This window comes from Salmo salar, chromosome 11 (genome assembly GCF_965601325.2).
Source record: "Salmo salar chromosome 11, fSalSal1, whole genome shotgun sequence".
NCBI classification, from domain to species: domain Eukaryota; kingdom Metazoa; phylum Chordata; class Actinopteri; order Salmoniformes; family Salmonidae; genus Salmo; species Salmo salar.
Genome location: NC_138301.1, coordinates 71,750,513 through 71,769,756, shown reverse-complemented (window position 1 = coordinate 71,769,756; position 19,244 = coordinate 71,750,513). Strand labels below are relative to the sequence as shown.

The 19,244-nt window shown below is 48.1% G+C and overlaps 2 protein-coding genes across 2 annotated transcripts in view; one reads left to right on the top strand and one right to left on the bottom strand.

Annotated features, from left to right (window-relative positions):
* The window catches only part of LOC106591800 (centrosomal protein of 89 kDa-like), a 94,639-nt gene that overhangs the window by 52,527 nt on the left and 22,868 nt on the right, over positions 1-19,244 (top strand). The window contains 1 exon segment of the mRNA XM_045689778.2: positions 19,159-19,244. This exon segment is cut by the window's right edge and continues 84 nt beyond it. Within this exon segment, the coding sequence (XP_045545734.2) occupies positions 19,159-19,244 (86 nt within the window).
* On the bottom strand, positions 10,079-17,524 carry LOC106593614 (E3 ubiquitin-protein ligase RNF182). The gene is made up of 2 exons (XM_045690342.2): positions 17,454-17,524; positions 10,079-10,866 (listed from the first exon to the last, which is right to left on the bottom strand). Exon 2 carries the CDS (start codon positions 10,850-10,852, stop codon positions 10,079-10,081), a length of 774 nt encoding a protein of 257 aa, XP_045546298.1. The 5' UTR covers positions 10,853-10,866; positions 17,454-17,524.

Below are 19,244 nucleotides of genomic sequence, written 5' to 3'. Positions count from 1 at the left end.
TGTCTCAGGAGCCAGTACCTCTCTCTGTCTCAGGGGCCAGTACCTCTCTCTGTCTCAGGGGCCAGTACCTCTCTCTGTCTCAGGGGCCAGTACCTCTCTCTGTGTCTGTCTGACTCTCTGTGTCTCCTCTCTCTCTTATTTGAGGATGTGAAACAGCTCAATATGTGTGCTGCACTCTGCCTGTTCTCTTCTCATTGATATTCTCAAGGCTGTTTACTGCTGTGATGTCTGCTGACTGCAGTGGGCCTGGAGAGCAGTCTCCTCTCATCCACCCCTCTATCTTCCCTTCTCTCTCTCCTCTCATCCACCCCTCTATCTTCCCTTCTCTCTCTCCTCTCTCCTCTCATTCACCCCTCTATCTTCCCTTCTCTCTCTCTCTCCTCTCATCCACCCCTCTATCTTCCCTTCTCTCTCCTCTCATCCACCCCTCTATCTTCCCTTCTTTCTCTCCTCTCTGCCCTTCTCTCTCTCTCTCTCTCCTTCTCTCTCTCTCCCTCTCTCTCCTCTCTGCCTTTCTCTCTCTCCTCTCATCCACCCCTATATCTTCCCTTCTCTCCCTACTCTCTGCCCTTCTCTCTCTCTCTCTCTCTTTCTCCTCTCTGCCCTTCTCCCTCTCTCTCATCTCTGCCCTTCTCTCTCTTTCTGCCCTTCTCTCTCTGTCTCTCTCTCTTCCTCTCTACTCCCACCTCCCTCCCTCCCTCCTCTCTCTCTCTCAATTCAATTCAAAGGGGCTTTATTGGCATGGGAGTGTTTACATTGCCAAAGTAAGTGGAAAAACTAAAAATAACACAACAAGAAAAACCAACAAAGTGAGTTAATCAAAACACAGACAACAACCAGACAGTAACATTACACGGACAACAACCAGGCAGTAACATTACAAAGACAACAACCAGACGGTAACATTACAAAGACAACAACCAGACGGTAACATTACACAGACAACAACCAGACGGTAACATTACACAGACAACAACCAGACAGTAACATTACACAGACAACAACCAGACGGTAACAGTGACATTACACAGACAACAAGTTTGAAGAGAAAAACAATGTTTAACAAATTATATTTATTAATGGTTTTAAAATGTAGTTTAACATAATGATTTACATGATCTATGTGTAAATAGTAGAATGTACGAATGGCGAGGTAAATAAATAGGCAAAGAAAAAGCCATATCTCAGACTGGCCAATAAAAAGAACACAGACAATGGACAGAGGAATTCTGCCTAGAAGGCCAGCATCCCGGAGTCGCCTCTTCACTGTTGATGTTGAGACTGGTGTATTGTGGGTATTATTTACTGAAGCTGCCAGTTGAGGACTTGTGAAGCGTCTGTTTCTCAAACTAGACACTCTAATGTACTTGTCCTCTTGTTCAGTTGTGCACCGGGGCCTCCCACTCTTTCTATTCTGGTTAGAGCCAGTTTGCGCTGTTCTGTGAAGGGAGTAGTTACACAGCGTTGTACAAGATCTTCAGTTTCATGGCAATTTCTTGCATGGAATAGGCACACACCTGTCTATATAAGGTCCCACAGTTGACAGTGCATGTCAGAGCAAAAACCAAGCAATGAAGTCAAAGGAATTGTCCGTAGAGCGTCGAGACAGGATTGTATCGAGGCACAGATCAGGGGAAGGGTACCAAAACATTTCTGCAACATTGTAGGTCCTCAAAAACACAGTGGCCTCCATCATTCTTAAATGGAAGAAGTTTGGAACCACCAAGACTCTTCCTAGAGCTGAGAAATCGGGGGAGAAGGGCCTTGGTCAGGGAGGTGACCAAGAACCCGATGGTCATTCTGACAGAGCTCCAGAGTTCCTCTGTGGAGATGGGAGAACCTTCCAGAAGGACAACCATCTCTGCAGCACTCCACCCATCAGGTCTTTAAGGTAGAGTGGCCAGATGGAAACCACTCCTCAGTAAAAGGCACATGACGGCTCACTTGGAGTTTGCCAAAAGGCACCTAAAGGACTCTCTTAGTTGGTTGTAATTTTGGATAGATTAGACATTTCCATATATTTTCGTTAGATGTGTGTGTGACAACTCCACCAGTCCTATTGATGATATAGTTTACAAAGATTATACTTTTTTAAATGAATTAATATATTTGAGTTTAACCATAATATGTGTTGTAATATTTGTTCTGTCTTTTCTGGTGGATTAAACTGAAATTGTAACCAACTTTCTATGGCTTGTTTTGAAAAAAGAACGATATTTTGGAGATTATTTCCTTTTCAAGTAACTGAAAGTGAGAGGTTGTACTCTGAATAAAGGGAGAGGTTGTACTCTGAATAAAGGGAGAGGTTGTACTCTGAATAAAGGGAGAGGTTGTACTCTGAATAAAGGGAGAGGTTGTACTCTGAATAAAGGGAGAGGTTGTACTCTGAATAAAGGGAGAGGTTGTACTCTGAATAAAGGGAGAGGTTGTACTCTGAATGAAGGGAGAGGTTGTACTCTGAATAAAGGGAGAGATTGTACTCTGAATAAAGGGAGAGGTCGTACTCTGAATAAAGGGAGAGGTCGTACTCTGAATAAAGGGAGAGGTCGTAATCTGAATAAAGGGAGAGGTCGTAACCTGAATAAAGGGAAAGGTCGTAACCTGAATAAAGGGAGAGGTCGTACTCTGAATAAAGGGAGAGGTCGTACTCTGAATAAAGGGGAAAAGGCCATTGTTTAACACGGGGTGAGCCATTCTTACTAATCTACTAGAGAACCAGTTTGGATTTAAGTATAACTTTTGTATGACTGCTTTAATATTTAATCATTTCTACCCGCCGAATTCATATTCATTATATTAATAGGCCCGTTCAATTTTGTCTGGCTTGCTGTTCCAAATAAAATGGAATATATTTTGCTCATATAATAAAAAATTTAAAAACAAGTCGTTAGATGTAGGCAGGGCCATAAGCAAATAGCTAATCTGGGATATGACTTTCCATGGTAGCAAGATGTTAACTATTTTGACTAACTTTCTATTAAAATGTATTGTAGTGAGATCATTTATTTAATTCGGGATATGTATACCGACTATATCCAGATCACCATCAGACCATTTTATTGGTAAACTACACGCTAATGTAAAAGTTGTATTTTTTTGTGATCCAATACGTAACATAGTACATTTTATCATCATTTGGTTTTAATCCAGAGAGGTTAGACAAAGTATCTAGATCCTCTATGAGGCCGTGGAGGGATTCAGATTGTGGATTTAAAAGAAAACATTTCTAATCCCTTAATATTATTGTTGGATTTGATTTTTAACAGCTAACATTTTTGATGTCAATAATAAATAGATATGCCGATAGTGGACAACCTTGTTTGACTCCTCTTGACAGTTTAAAAACTTTCTGAGAATTAGCCATTATTTACTATTTTACACCTCGGGTTACTATACATAACTTTAACTCATTATATAAGAGATTCTCAAAATTGAAATATATATATACATACATACATACATACACACACACATTCCAGTTGTACTTTATCAAAAGCCTTTTCAAAGTTAGCTATGAATACCAGGCCTGGTTTCTCAGATTTTCCCATAATGCCTTATATTATCGCTTATGTATCGTCTATGGAGCTGTGAGGGGAACGGCACCTCTGTACCTTCAGGCTCTGATCAGTCCCTACACCCAAACAAGGGCACTGCGTTCATCCACCTCTGGCCTGCTGGCCCCCCTACCTCTGCGGAAGCACAGTTCCCGCGCAGCCCAGTCAAAACTGTTCGCTGCTCTGGCACCCCAATGGTGGAACAAGCTCCCTCACGATGCCAGGACAGCGGAGTCAATCGCCACCTTCCGGAGACACCTGAAACCCCACCTCTTTAAGGAATACCTGGGATAGGATAAAGTAATCCTTCTAACCACCCCCCCCCCCCCTAAAAAAAATATATAGATGTACTATTGTAAAGTGGTTGTTCCACTGGATATCATAAGGTGAATGCACCAATGTGTAAGTGGCTGTGGATAAGAGTGTCTGCTAAATGACGTAAATGTAAATGTAAAAAAAAAACGTGTCTGATTTAGGTTGAATAATATCTGACAATACCTTTTTTTTTTATTCTATGCGCTAAGCATTTAGCATCAATAACTGAGGTGTAAAGGGGCCTCAGACCCCGTGAAATCAGACCTAGTTGTTGAGTATGTGATAATCTGCCATTTTTTTTAGGAGTGTACATCAGAAAGGTTTGGTATACCTCAACTGGTATGCCATCCAGCCCTGGAGTTTCCCAGACTTTAAAGGCTTTAAATACGTCAAGTAGTTCCTCCTCTGTAATTTGTCCTTCACGTGAGTCTTTCTGTACAGATGTTTAATTTTAAATGTATTCATTTAAAAAAAAAAATCCCTAACGGACATTTTGTATCGGTTTTCTGCTATAACGATAAGAAAAAAATCATTCAATTCCATGTGAATTCACAATGCAACTGTTCTGCTGCCAGCAATGGTTTGGGTCTCACGGTGCCTCCCTTTCAGATGGGGAAGCGTTGGGTCTCACGGTGCCTCCCTTTCAGACGGGGAAGCTTTGGGTCTCACGGTGCCTCCCTTTCAGACGGGGAAGCGTTGGGTCTCACGGTGCCTCCCTTTCAGACGGGGAAGCGTTGGGTCTCACGGTGCCTCCCTTTCAGACGGGGAAGCGTTGGGTCTCACGGTGCCTCCCTTTCAGACGGGGCAGCGTTGGGTCTCACGGTGCCTCCCTTTCAGACAGGGAAGCGTTGGGTCTCACGGTGCCTCCCTTTCAGACGGGGAAGCGTTGGGTCTCACGGTGCCTCCCTTTCAGACGGGGCAGCGTTGGGTCTCACGGTGCCTCCCTTTCAGACGGGGAAGCGTTGGGTCTCACGGTGCCTCCCTTTCAGACGGGGAAGCTTTGGGTCTCACGGTGCCTCCCTTTCAGACGGGGAAGCGTTGGGTCTCACGGTGCCTCCCTTTCAGACGGGGAAGAGTTGGGTCTCACGGTGCCTCCCTTTCAGTCGGGGAAGAGTTGGGTCTCACGGTGCCTCCCTTTCAGACGGGGAAGCGTTGGGTCTCACGGTGCCTCCCTTTCAGACGGGGAAGCGTTGGGTCTCACGGTGCCTCCCTTTCAGACGGGGAAGCATTGGGTCTCACGGTGCCTCCCTTTCAGACGGGGAAGCGTTGGGTCTCACGGTGCCTCCCTTTCAGACGGGGAAGCGTTGGGTCTCACGGTGCCTCCCTTTCAGACGGGGAAGCGTTGGGTCTCACGGTGCCTCCCTTTCAGTCGGGAAGCGTTGGGTCTCACGGTGCCTCCCTTTCAGTCGGGGAAGCGTTGGGTCTCACGGTGCCTCCCTTTTAGACGGGGAAGCGTTGGGTCTCACGGTGCCTCCCTTTCAGACGGGGCAGCGTTGGGTCTTCCTCCCTTTCAGACGGGGAAGCGTTGCACCTCCACTACTATTACAGGACCATAACGCCACCTTGACAAATGTTTAATTTTAAACAACAACGTTAATGTTGCATTTAATTCTCATTTAACTTCTCCAAGTATTGCCATGCAGGACTTTGCTGCTGTGGCTTGCCTTTCTGACAGTTTTCCAACTGTTAGCGACCACGATTCTCTCTGTCTTTCTCTCTCTCTTTGTATATCTCTCTCTCTGTCTTTCTCTCTCTTTGTCTGTCTTTCTCTTTTTCTGTCTTTCTCTCTCTTTGTCTGTCTCTCCCCCTCTCTCCTGCTGTCTCTCCCCCTCTCTCCTGCTGTCTCTCCTGCTCTCTCCCCCTCTCTCCTGCTGTCTCTCCCCCTCTCTCCTGCTGTCTCTCCCTCTCTCTCCTGCCGTCTCTCCCTCTCTCTCCTGCCGTCTCTCCCTCTCTCTCCTGCCGTCTCTCCCTCTCTCTCCTGCTGTCTTTTTTTGGGAAATGTATTTTATGTTTATTTATCTTATCTTAGACTTAAAATCAAAGGTCGTCCCCACCAACACACTATTTAGACGTAATGCGTGTTTAGGTTCCACCTCCGAAGAATGACGAAGGCTCCTTCTACATATTCACCAACTGGGTGGAGTTTATAAACCATCAACAACTAGGTCACAACAATAATATCGAACAATTCACGACAATAATATCGAACAATTCACAACAATAATATCGAACAATTCACAACAATACACACACACACACACACACACACACACAAATTATGGAATGAGTATTGTCGGAGTGGCATAGACTAAAATACAGTAGAATAGAATACAGTTGTAGTGGGTAGTTTACATACACTTAGGTTGGAGTTATTAACTCGTTTTTCAACCACTCCACAAATTTCTTGTTAACAAACTTTAGTTTTGGCAAGTCGGTTAGGACATCTACTTCGTGCATGACACAAGTCATTTTTCCAACAGTTGTTTACAGACAGATTATTTCACTTATAATTCACTGTATCAGAATTCCAGTGTGTCAGAAGTTTACATACACTAAGTTGACTGTGCCTTTAAACAGCTTGGAAAATTCCAGAAAATGATGTCATGGCTTTAGAAGCTTCTGATAGGCTAATTGACATAATTTGAGTCAATTGGAGGTGTACCTGTGGATGTATTTCAAGGCCTACCTTCAAACTCAGTACCTCTTTGCTTGACATCATGGGAAAATCAAAAGAAATCAGCCAAGACCTCAGGAAAAAACTTGGAGACCTCCACAAGTCTGGTTCATCCTTGGGAGCAATTTCCAAATGCCTGAATGTACAACGTTCATCTGTACAAACAATAGTACGCAAGTATAAACACCATGGGACCACGCAGCCGTCATACCGCTCAGGAAGGAGATGCCTTCTGTCTCCTAGAGATGAACGTACTTTGGTGTGAAAAGTGCAAATCAATCCCAGAACAACAGCAAAGGACCTTGTGAAGATGCTGGAGGAAACAGGTACAAAAGTATCTATATCCACAGTAAAACGAGTCCTATATCGACAAAACCTGAAAGGCCGCTCAGCAAGGAAGAAGTCACTGCTCCAAAACCGCCATAAAAAAGCCAGACTACGGTTTGCAGCTGCACATGGGGACAAAGATTGTACTTTTTGGAGAAATGTCCTCTGGTCTGATGAAACAAAAATAGAACTGTTTGGCCATAATGACCATCGTTATGTTTGGAGGAAAAAGGCGGAAGTGGATTTCTAGTGTCCGGTTTCCCTATAAAATATAATTTCCCAGACAGAGATTAAGCATAGACCTGAACTACATTGCACTTCCCATGGCTATTCTCAATTGATCTTTAGTTCAGGACTAGCCTTAATCTGTTTTCAATCTTTGTGTGCATTAAACATGCAACATAACAACCCTTGACTTGGACCCAACTGAGGGAAGTGAGAAGAGAGGGGGGAGAGAGAGAGAGAAAGAGAGAGAATGAATGAATGAGAGGGGAGAGAGGGGGAGAAAGACGGGGAGAGGGAGAGAGGTTGGGAATGAAAGAATTGAGGGGAGAGAGAGGGGGAATGAAAAGGAGAGGGAAGATTTACTAAATTATTAAAGCACTATTAAAATTAATTCAACACATTTGCCTGAAATTCCTTAAGGTGTTGAATATTTGATTGTGTTCCGTATATAGATTATCCTTCAGAATTAAATGGTTTGTTTGTGCCATTTTCTAACACAAAAAAATGTTTTAGGACAGGAAAGAAGAGTGGGCACTGAATGCCAAACAGTATTTTGGGATGCAGGAATGTCTAGTCTTTACCTGGGTCTCTGTTAATAGACATGTTATGAACAGGAGTGTTTACCTGGGTCTCTGTTAATAGACATGTTATGAACAGGAGGGTTTACCTGGGTCTCTGTTAATAAACATGTTATGAACAGTAGTGTTTACCTGGGTCTCTGTTAATAGACATGTTATGAACAGGAGTGTTTACCTGGGTCTCTGTTAAGACATGTTATGAACAGGAGTGTTTACCTGGGTCTGTTAATAGACATGTTATGAACAGGAGTGTTTACCTGGGTCTCTGTTAATAGACATGTTATGAACAGTACTGTTTACCTGGGTCTGTTAATAGACATGTTATGAACAGGAGTGTTTACCTGGGTCTCTGCTCTGGCTGTAGCAGGAGGCTGGCCTCTACTCTGTAGCAGGAGGCTGGCCTCTACTCTGTAGCAGGAGGCTGGCCTCTACTCTGTAGCTGGAGACTGGCCTCTACTCTGGCCTCTCATTACAGCCTAGTTGATGTTATTCCAGATGACTTTAATCTGTTGATGGATGTAGGGTGCTTCTGATTGGTTGAATCTGGGTGAAAATAACTCCAATCATTGATCAGCTAAATGTGTTGTTTTGAAGAAAGAAAGAGCCAACAAAAAACAGTCATTATTTAATCATAATTTTCCATTTATTTCAATGATGTATCGTATCTCCTGTGTGAAGTCGTTGTCCTTTTCATAGTCAGTCAGTTTGTCATGTTACTGGCAACATGAACTGGACCCATAGAACTGGGATCCTCATGGTCTGTTTGATCAGAGAGACAGAAGAACTGAGATGAAACAAGAGACGAGTCCCCTCAGCCAGCTGGTTCTGAGCCTCAGTTCACTAACCCAAACCAATCCCATAGAGCCTCAGGACAGCAGTCAGCCAGCTGGTTCTGAGGCTCAGTTCACTAACCCAAACCAACCCCATAGAGCCTCAGGACAGCAGTCAGCCAGTTGAGGGAACATGGAGACAGAGAGACATCTTTATGGCTTGTTTGTCCCCAGTCTGTCTCATATAGCTGAGTCCTCAGTCATAGTGTAGAGGGAACATGAGAGACATCTTTATGGTCCTGTTTGTCCCCAGACTCTCTCATATAGCTGAGTCCTCAGAGTCATAGTGTAGAGGGAACATGAGAGACAGAGAGACATCTTTATGGTCCTGTTTGTCCCCAGACTCTCTCATATAGCTGAGTCCTCAGAGTCATAGTGTAGAGGGAACATGGAGACATCTTTATGTCCCTGTTTGTCCCCAGACTCTCTCATCGGACTAGATGGGCTAAATGGTAACGCTCTTATTATCTGATCTATTAGAAACTGCACTGCAACTTCCTTTTCTTTACTGTTAACTGCCAAAGGGCCCCATTGTTGCACATGGAAATAAAACCAACTTATAGAACTGGAAGGCTCTGAGCCATATTGACTGGAAGGCTCTGAGCCATATTGACTGGAAGGCTCTGAGCCATATTGACTGGAAGGCTCTGAGCCATATTGACTGGAAGGCTCTGAGCCATATTGACTGGAAGGCTCTGAGCCATATTGACTGGAAGGCTCTGAGCCATATTGACTGGAAGGCTCTGAGCCATATTGACTGGAAGGCTCTGAGCCATATTGACTGGAAGGCTCTGAGCCATATTGACCGGAAGGCTCTGAGCCATATTGACTGAAGGCTCTGAGCCATATTGACAGTTTGGCTGGAAGGCTCTGAGCCATATTGACAGTTTGACTGGAAGGCTCTGAGCCATATTGACAGTTTGACAACAACACTCCAGTTCTCCATCCATAGACTGTATGGACAGTTCAGCAAACAGCTTTCAATACAGAGATTGTCAATCCCCTTGTTCTGATTGACACAGTAATGGACGCCATGTTGACTCCAACAGTCCAGTATTTTCCCTCCCTCCAAACCGGCTGGTCGTTAGATTGGGACAGTAATGGATGCCATGTTGACTCCAACAGTCTAGTATTTTCCCTCCCTCCCTCCCTCCAACCTGGCTGGTCGTTAGATTGGGACAGTAATGGACGCCATGTTGACTCCAACAGTCCAGTATTTTCCCTCCCTCCAACCCGGCTGGTCGTTAGATTGGGACAGTAATGGACGCCATGTTGACTCCAACAGTCCAGTATTTTCCCTCCCTCCAACCCGGCTGGACGTTAGATTGGGACAGTAATGGACGCCATGTTGACTCCAACAGTCCAGTATTTTCCCTCCCTCCAACCCGGCTGGACGTTAGATTGGGACAGTAATGGACGCCATGTTGACTCCAACAGTCCAGTATTTTCCCTCCCTCCAAACCCGGCAGGTCGTTAGATTGGGACAGTAATGGACGCCATGTTGACTCCAACAGTCCAGTATTTTCCCTCCCTCCAACCCCCAGCATCAGTCAGTATCCCTGTTGAGTCAGTCAGTCAGCCCCTAGACGAGCAGTCACACATACCCTGGCAGAGACACTGGCAGAACCCATAGACCAGACAAACAGTCAGACTGGACGGTACCAGGCTCACACAGACTATGCCCAGCGTCACCCTCTGGATCACCAGCAGGTAGATGCCAAGGGGCAGGGACCCGAAGTAGAACAGCCCCAGGAGCCACACCAGGATCCTGGGGACGTGAGAACACAACTTGGACAGGGCTTCCTGAACCTCCGGCCCGTTGGAACCCACGGAGACGGAGTCCAGGCTGGGCTCTGTGTAGTGGTCTGAACTGCCCAGGCCACGGCCCCCGGATCCCGTCTCCCTCTGGACCTCCATGATAGTGATCACCAGGCAGTTGGAGGAGTGGTGCGAGGGGGAGGTAGAAGACAGGCTCTTGGGGGTGAGGGTCACCTCTTTGCTGTGGTCGGAGCTCCAGGACTTATCCCTGACGGCCAGGCAGGATATGATGTTGGAGTCATTGGGGAGTCCCGACACCTCGCATTCGCTGACCTCTGTTTCGTGTCGGCAGAAAGGGCAGGAAATGCAGCCCAAGACGTCTCCCATGTCCAGGATCTTGTTGAGGCAGCGGGTACACGCCCGGTGGAGACAGTCCAGGATCTTGGGCCTGCGGTTGTGGACATTGTAGCGCTGGTAACAGATCTTACACTCCAGGTCGTCTGTGATGGGGGTCAGGCTCAGGGTGGGGGTGGTGACAGGAGTGATGGTGGAGGGGGGTGTCTCATCCGGGTCAGGCTGAGGAACACTCATAATGGTCGCATGCTCTGAGGGAGAGGGGGAGGGAGAGTGAGAGAGGGAGGGAGGGTGGGGGAGAGAGGGGGAGAGAGAGAGAGGGGAAGGGAGGGAGGGAGAGGGGAAGGGAGGGGGAGAGAGAGGGAGAGAGGGAGGGGAGGGGGAGAGAGGGAGAGAGAGAGAGAGTAGTTAGGTACTTTTTTTACACCTTATGGTACATTTTTCTATTTAATTAAAAAGGTCAATGTCCCTGTCTCTGTTCTGCAGCCTCTATCTCTACTAAAGGTCCCTGTCTCATCATGTCCCTGTCTCTGTTCTGCAGCCTCTATCTCTACTAGATGAATAATTTCAGTCTGGACATGTTGTTATGGGGACGTGTTGAGCTGAAGTACCTCTGTCTGCCTGTCTGCCTGTCTGCCTGTCTGTCTGCAGAGAGGAGAACTATATAAAATGCGGATTACATGTTCATATCAATACAGAGCTATTCATGTAGCATCCATGTAGCCTAAATCCTCCATGTTGTAAGTTCATTTGACCAAGCTGTTCATTGTGTTCTTTATAATGTGGTCGATTAGAAGGCCGGCTGTGTCTGTTTCTACTCTGAGATAACGTAATGACTTCTCACTGCGTCTGTTTCTACTCTGAGAGATAACATAATGACTCCTCTATGTAGAGGTTATTCACTGTGTCTGTTTCTACTCTGAGAGATAACATAATGACTCCTCACTGTGTCTGTTTCTACTCTGAGAGATAACATAATGACTCCTCACTGTGTCTGTTTCTACTCTGAGAGATAACGTAATGACTCCTCACTGTGTCTGTTTCTACTCTGAGAGATAACGTAATGACTCCTCACTGTGTCTGTTTCTACTCTGAGAGATAACGTAATGACTCCTCACTGTGTCTGTTTCTACTCTGAGAGATAACATAATGACTCCTCACTGCATCTGTTTCTACTCTGAGAGATAACGTAATAACTCCTCACTGTGTCTGTTTCTACTCTGAGAGATAACGTAATGACTTCTCACTGTGTCTGTTACTACTCTGAGAGATAACATAATGACTCCTCACTGTGTCTGTTTCTACTCTGAGAGATAACGTAATGACTCCTCACTGCGTCTGTTTCTACTCTGAGAGATAACGTAATGACTCCTCACTGTGTGTGTTTCTACTCTGAGAGATAACGTAATGACTCCTCACTGTGTCTCTTTCTACTCTGAGATAACATGCTGTTTATTCTGTTATGTTCATTAACTCTACTCTGTATCAGCATCCATTAAGCCTCTCAGTCTAACAGACACACACACACACACACACACACACACACACACACACACACACACACACACACTGACAGACGGACATGTCCATCACCATCGTGTTCTGTGGTCCTCAGTGACAGATGGACATGTCCATCACCATGGTGTTCTATGGTCCTCAGTGACAGATGGACATGTCTATCACGTTTACATTTACGTCATTTAGCAGACGCTCTTATCCAGAGCGACTTACAGATTGGTGCATTCACCTTATGATATCCAGTGGAACAACCACTTTACAATAGTACATCTATATCTTTTAGGGGGGGGGGGGGGGGATTACTATATCCTATCCCAGGTATTCCTTAAAGAGGTGGGGTTTCAGGTGTCTCCGGAAGGTGGCGATTGACTCCGCTGTCCTGGCGTCGTGAGGGAGCTTGTTCCACCATTGGGGTGCCAGAGCAGCGAACAGTTTTGACTGGGCTGCGCGGGAACTGTGCTTCCGCAGAGGTAGGGGGGCCAGCAGGCCAGGGGTGGATGAACGCAGTGCCCTTGTTTGGGTGTAGGGACTGAAGGTACGGAGGTGCCGTTCCCCTCACAGCTCCATAGGCAAGCACCATGGTCTTGTAGCAGGCTTCCATCTGGCTCTACCATAAAGGCCTGATTGGTGGAGTGCTGCAGAGATGGTTGTCCTTCTGGAAGGTTCTCCCATCACCACAGAGGAACTCTGGAGCTCTGTCAGAGGGACCATCGGGTTCTTGGTCACCTCCCTGACCAATGCCCTTCTCCCCCGATTGCTCAGTTTGGCCGGGCGGCCAGCTCTAGGAAGAGTCTTGGTGGTTCCAAACGTCTTCCATTTAAGAATGATAGAGCTGTGAGGTGATAGGTGAGAAGATAGAGCTGTGAGGTGATAAGTGAGAAGATAAAGCTGTGAATGCAGCCTCCTCAGGAGATAAACATGCCGGGTTAGCTGGCTGTTCAGAGACGGGTTAGCGTGGCTGGCTGTTCAGAGACGGGTTAGCGTGGCTGGCTGTTCAGAGACGGGTTAGCGGGGCTGGCTGTTCAGAGACGGGTTAGCGGGGCTGGCTGTTCAGAGACGGGTTAGCGTGGCTGGCTGTTCAGAGACGGGTTAGCGTGGCTGTTCAGAGACGGGTTAGCCTATGGTGAAGCCCGTTGGTGGAGAGTGGACTGTAGCCCAGGACAGGTGTTTTATTTATGGGTAGATTGCTATTTCTGTTGTGAGTGTATTTTTGGACTGGGCTTTAGTCTGTGCATTATTAAATCCAGACAAATCCTACCGTGACTTCTTTACACACCATAAGATATTCAGATGGTGGAGAGAGATATGGAGAGAGAGAGAAGGGGGGTTAGAGGGAGAGAGAGATGGGGAGATAGAGGGGGAGAGAAGGGGGTTAGAGGGGGAGAGAAGGGGGGTTAGAGGGGGAGAGAGATTGGACTTAGATAGAGAGAGATGGGGAGAGAAGGGGGGTTAGAGGGGGAGAGAGATTGGACTTAGATGGAGAGAGAGATGGGGAGAGAAGGGGGGTTAGAGGGAGAGAGAGATGGGGAGAGAAGGGGGTTAGATGGGGAGAGGGGAGAGGGGTTAGAGGGAGAGAGATGGAGAGATAGAAGGGTGTTAGATGGAGAAAGAGATGGGGGTTAGATGGAGAGAGAGATGGGGAGAGAAGGGGGGTTAGATGGGGAGAGGGATGGAGAGAGAGATGGGGAGAGATGGGGAGAGATGGAGAGAGGGATGGAGAGAGAGATGGGGTTAGTTGGGGAGAGAAGGGGGGTTAGATGGGAAGAGAGAGATGGAGAGAGAGAAGAGGGGTTCAAGGGAGAGAGATGGAGAGAGAGAAGGGGGGTTAGATGGAGAGGGATGGAGAGAGAGATGGGGAGAGAAGGGGGGTTAGATGGGGAGAGAAGGGGGTTAGATGGGGAGAGAAGGGGGGTTAGATGGGGAGAGGGAAGAGGGGTTAGAGGGAGAGAGATGGAGAAAGAGATGGGGGTGAGATGGAGAGACAGGTGGGGAGAGAAGGGGGTTAGATGGAGAGAGAGAAGGGGGTTAGAGGGGGAGAGATGGAGAGAGGAGGGGGGTTAGAGGGAGAGAGATGGGGGGTTAGAGACGGAGAGAGAGAAGAGGGGTTCGAGGGAGAGAGATGGAGAGAGAGAAGGGGGTTAGAGGGAGAGAGATGGGAGAGAGAAGAGGGGTTTACAGGGAGAGAGATGGGGAGAGAGAAGAGGGGTTTAGAGGGAGAGAGATGGAGAGAGAGAAGAGGGGTTAGAGGGAGAGAGATGGAGAGAGAGAGAGGAGGGGTTCGAGGGAGAGATAGGAGGGGTTAGAGGGAGAGAGAAGAGGGGAGAAGGGGATGGGAGAGATTGTGTGTGAACAAGAGAGAGAGAGAGAGAGCATACCAGGCAGTGGTACTGTGGTGGTAATACTGTTATTATTGTAGATTATTATAGGAATTGAAATAAGAATCCGGTCTGATCATGAAGAATAATGTCTGGTAGGACCTATTTTATTATATGAGCAGTACATTTTCACAAAAATTTTTTGGCTCGCAACATCGAAGGGTGAGGGGCCTCCAATTTTTTTAATAGGCCGGGTCTTTTTACTGCCCCCCCCCCCTTGCTCCTGCTTCCTGGCTGAAAGGTTAATTGTTGATTTGCACAGTAGCAGCTCTGCTCTCTCCTCAGCTGTATTCTGTGGAAGAGGACTGGCTGACACCCTAGAGGGAGGAAGAGGTGGCTGTCTCTCTATGCTTACCTAATGAGCTGTTGGCACTTAGAGAGAGAAGGAGGGAGAGAGATGGAGGGAGAGAGATGGAGGGAGAGAGATGGAGGGAGAGAGATGGAGGGAGAGAGATGGAGGGAGAGAGAAGGAGAGAGAGAGAGAGAGAGAGATGGAGGGAGAGAGAGATGGAGGGAGAGAGAGAGATGGAGAGAGAGAAGGATGGAGTGAGATGGAGAGAGAGAAGGATGTAGAGAGAGAGATGGAGAGAGAGAAGGAGGGAGAGAGAGATGGATAGAGAGAAGGAGTGAGAGAGAGAGATGGAGAGAGCCCTTTCCTTTCAGTCTCCCTCAGTAGCAGTAGGGGGGGAAACACACTGTGCATGGTTTACTGTTCAGACATTTCCCTGGCTATGTCGTCAAGTAACCATATTAACACACCAATAGGTTTTGCGAAAAATATAACTTCCCCAAAATGTCTCTGTTTCCCCTAAATGCTGGTGGGAGGATTCCCTGTTTCCTGCTTATTCCCTTTTGATTCCCGGGAATCTTCCAACCGAGATTTCTGGGGGAAAAAACCTGGTGATTTTTCCAAAACCCACTACACCCCAATTACTTTGAAGTAACAGCCCTAGGAAAACACTGCACAATTTAATATTCACACCCCCTGCTTTAGGGAAATACTGTTGAAGGAATAAAGACATCTAGTTCCCCATCACTCATAACCGCCTCGATAACACAACCCACTTTGATCAGCCGCGTACGTCAACGCCGTGTCCAGAGCCCAGCCGCCTCTCGAGGTTAAAGCAGTGGGTTGATGTCCCACGTAAAGGAACCTAGTGGATCAGACATTGAAAAGATGCCCCTGAGATCTGTCCCCCCAGAGAGTGGGTCTGATATAGACTCAGAGTGCTGTGTTGTAGAGAGTGGGTCTGATATAGACTCAGAGTTCTGCTGTGTTGTGTTGCTGGTTCATTACCAGGTCTGTGTTGTGTTGCTGGTTCATTACCAGGTCTGTGTTGTGTTGCTGGTTCATTACCAGGTCTGTGTTGTGTTGCTGGTTCATTACCAGGTCTGTGTTGTGTTGCTGGTACATTACCAGGTCTGTGTTGTGTTGCTGGTTCATTACCAGGTCTGTGTTGTGTTGCTGGTTCATTACCAGGTCTGTGTTGTGTTGCTGGTTCATTACCAGGTCTGTGTTGTGTTGCTGGTACATTACCAGGTCTTTGTTGTGTTGCTGGTTCATTACCAGACAGCAGTATGTAGAGGTAGATTGTTAATATCCTGAGACATAGTGACGACTTCAGACTGTGTTTTTCTTTAAGACCACATAATCATATCACTGCTGCTACTGCTGCTGTTCCCACGCTGTCTGACGCTCGGCCCTGTTTTACTCAGACCCGCCGCTCTCTCCACCAGCCCTCCTTCTCTCTCCTCTCTCCTTCTCTCTCTACCAGCTCTCCTTCTCCCTCCTCTCTCCACCAGCTCTCCTTCTCTTTCCTTCTCTCCTTCTCCTCTCTCCTTCTCTTTCCCAGCTCTCCTTATCTCTACCAGCTCTCCTTCTCCTCTCTCCTTCTCTCTCCTTCTCTCTCCTTGTCTCTCCACCAGCTCTCCTTGTCTCTCACCAGCTCTCCTTCTGTCTCTCCACCAGCTCTCCTTGTCTCTCCACCAGCTCTCCTTGTCTCTCCACCAGCTCTCCTTGTCTCTCCACCAGCTCTCCTTGTCTCTCCACCAGCTCTCCTTGTCTCTCCACCAGCTCTCCTTGTCTCTCCACCAGCTCTCCTCCTCTCTCCACCAGCTCTCCTCCTCTCTCCTTCTCTTCTCTCCTTCTCTTCTCACCTTCTCTCTCTCCTTCTGTCTCTCCTTCTCTCTCCACCAGCTCTCCTTCTCTCTCCACCAGCTCTCCTTCTCTCTCCACCAGCTCTCCTTCTCTCCTCTCCTTCTCTCTCTCCTTCTCCTTCTCCTCTCTCTACCAGCTCTCCTTCTCTGTCTACCAGCAACATATTGCACAAGCAAAGATAGGCACACATCGAGGCTTATATTAACCCCCGCTGTACCAAACCAAATGCTATGCAAGAAGGATGAGGAAATAATGTCTAGACACTTTTTTCTGGGATAGATTACATTTATGAATACCTGGCTGGGCTATGAATACCTGGCTGGGCTGTGAGACAGTAGATTACATTTATGAATACCTGGCTGGGCTGTGGGACAGTAGATTACATTTATGAATACCTGGCTGGGCTGTGGGACAGTAGATTACATTTATGAATACCTGGCTGGGCTGTGAATACCTGGCTGGGCTGTGAGACAGTAGATTACATTTATGAATACCTGGCTGGGCTGTGAATACCTGGCTGGGCTGGGGGACAGTAGATTACATTTATGAATACCTGGCTGGGCTGGGGGACAGTAGATTACATTTATGAATACCTGGCTGGGCTGGGGGACAGTAGATTACATTTATGAATACCTGGCTGGGCTGTGGGACAGTGGATAACTGTACCTCTGAGTGCACACACACAGACACACACACACAAACACACATACTGAGACAAACACACTAACACACACATTAGAAGTTAAAACAAGTACCCCTCCTCTCTCTCCCTTCCCCAAATCCTTACCTTACTCTGCAGTAGGTCCGTTGTCTGGGTACTACAGTGGTCCAGTGGCTAAGTACTCCAGTGGTCCAGTGGCTGAGTACTCCAGTGGTCCAGTGGCTGAGTACTACAGTGGTCCAGTGTCTGGGTACTCCAGTGGTCCAGCGTCTGAGTACTCCAGTGGTCCAGTGGCTGAGTACTCCAGTGGTCTAGGGTCTGAGTACTCCAGTGGTCCAGTGGCTGAGGTCTCCAGTGGCCCAGTGTCTAGGTACTACAGTGGTCCAGTGTCTGGGTACTACAGTTGTCCAGTGGCTGAGTACTACAGTAGTCCAGTGTGAGTGCTACAGTGGTTCCAGTGGCTGAGTACTCCAGTGGTCCAGTGGCTGAGTACTCCAGTAGTCCAGTGTGAGTACTACAGTGGTTCCAGTGGCTGAGTACTCCAGTGGTTCCAGTGGCTGAGTACTCCAGTGGTTCCAGTGGCTGAGTACTCCAGTGGTTCCAGTGTCTGAGTACTCCAGTGGTTCCAGTGTCTGAGTACTCCAGTGGTCCAGTGTCTGAGTACTTAATAGCCTTAGTTCTCCTATGTTCCTCAAGGTGCTGGTAGTAGTGGTGGTGCTAAATGTCCATTCTCTGGTGGAGCCATCCCCCTGACAGGGTCTCCTCTCTGTCTCCAGGAGCAGCCATCCCCCTGACAGGGTCTCCTCTCTCTCTCTCAGGGAGCCGGCAGTCTAAATGTCTCCTCTCCTCCTCTCTCTCTCCCTCCAGGAGCAGGCAGCGGTCTGACTGTCTCCTCCTCTCTCTCTCCCTCCAGGAGCAGGCAGCGGTCTGACTGTCTCCTCCTCTCTCTCTCTCCCTCCAGGAGCAGGCAGCGGTCTGACTGTCTCCTCTCTCTCTCTCCCTCCAGGAGCAGGCAGTGGTCTGACTTTCTCCTCCTCCTCCCTCTCTCTCCCTCCAGGAGCAGGCAGCGGTCTGACTGTCTCCTCTCTCTCTCTCTCCCTCCAGGAGCAGGCAGTGGTCTGACTGTCTCCTCCTCTCTCTCTCTCTCCCTCCAGGAGCAGGCAGCGGTCTGACTGTCTCCTCCTCTCTCTCTCTCCCTCCAGGAGCAGGCAGCGGTCTGACTGTCTCCTCTCCTCCTCTCTCTCCCTCCAGGAGCAGGCAGCGGTCTGACTGTCTCCTCTCCTCCTCTCTCTCCCTCCAGGAGCAGGCAGCGGTCTGACTGTCTCCTCCTCCTCTATCTCTCTCCCTCCAGGAGCAGGCAGCAGTCTGACTCTCTCCTCCTCTTCTCTCTCTCTCCCTCCAGGAGCAGGCAGCGGTCTGACTGTCTCCTCCTCTCTCTCTCCCTCCAGGAGCAGGCAGCGGTCTGACTGTCTCCTCCTCTCTCTCTCTCCCTCCTGGAGCAGGCAGCGGTCTGACTCTCTCCTCCTCCCTCTCTCCCTCCAGGAGCAGGCAGTGGTCTAACTGTCTCCTCCTCTCTCTCTCACTCCTGGAGCAGGCAGCGGTCTGACTCTCTCCTCCTCTCTCTCTCTCTCCCTCCAGGAGCAGGCATTGGTCTGACTGTCTCCTCCTCTCTCTCGCTCTCTCCCTCCTGGAGCAGGCAGCGGTCTGACTCTCTCCTCCTCTCTCTCTCTCTCCCTCCCTCCAGGAGCAGGCAGCGGTCTGACTGTCTCCTCTCTCTCTCTCTCCAGGAGCAGGCAGCGGTCTGACTCTCTTTCTCTCTCTCTCCCTCCAGATGTACAAGAAGCAGGCAGCCTGCAGCCTGGGGGTTCTGGGCCAGAGGCTGGTGGAGCAGGAGGAGGACTTTGCAGGGAGGGCTGC

Bases quoted from the DNA above. Each gene is read 5' to 3' on its own strand.
- LOC106593614 (XM_045690342.2), bottom strand. From the start codon at position 10,852: ATGAGTGTTCCTCAGCCTGACCCGGATGAGACACCCCCCTCCACCATC.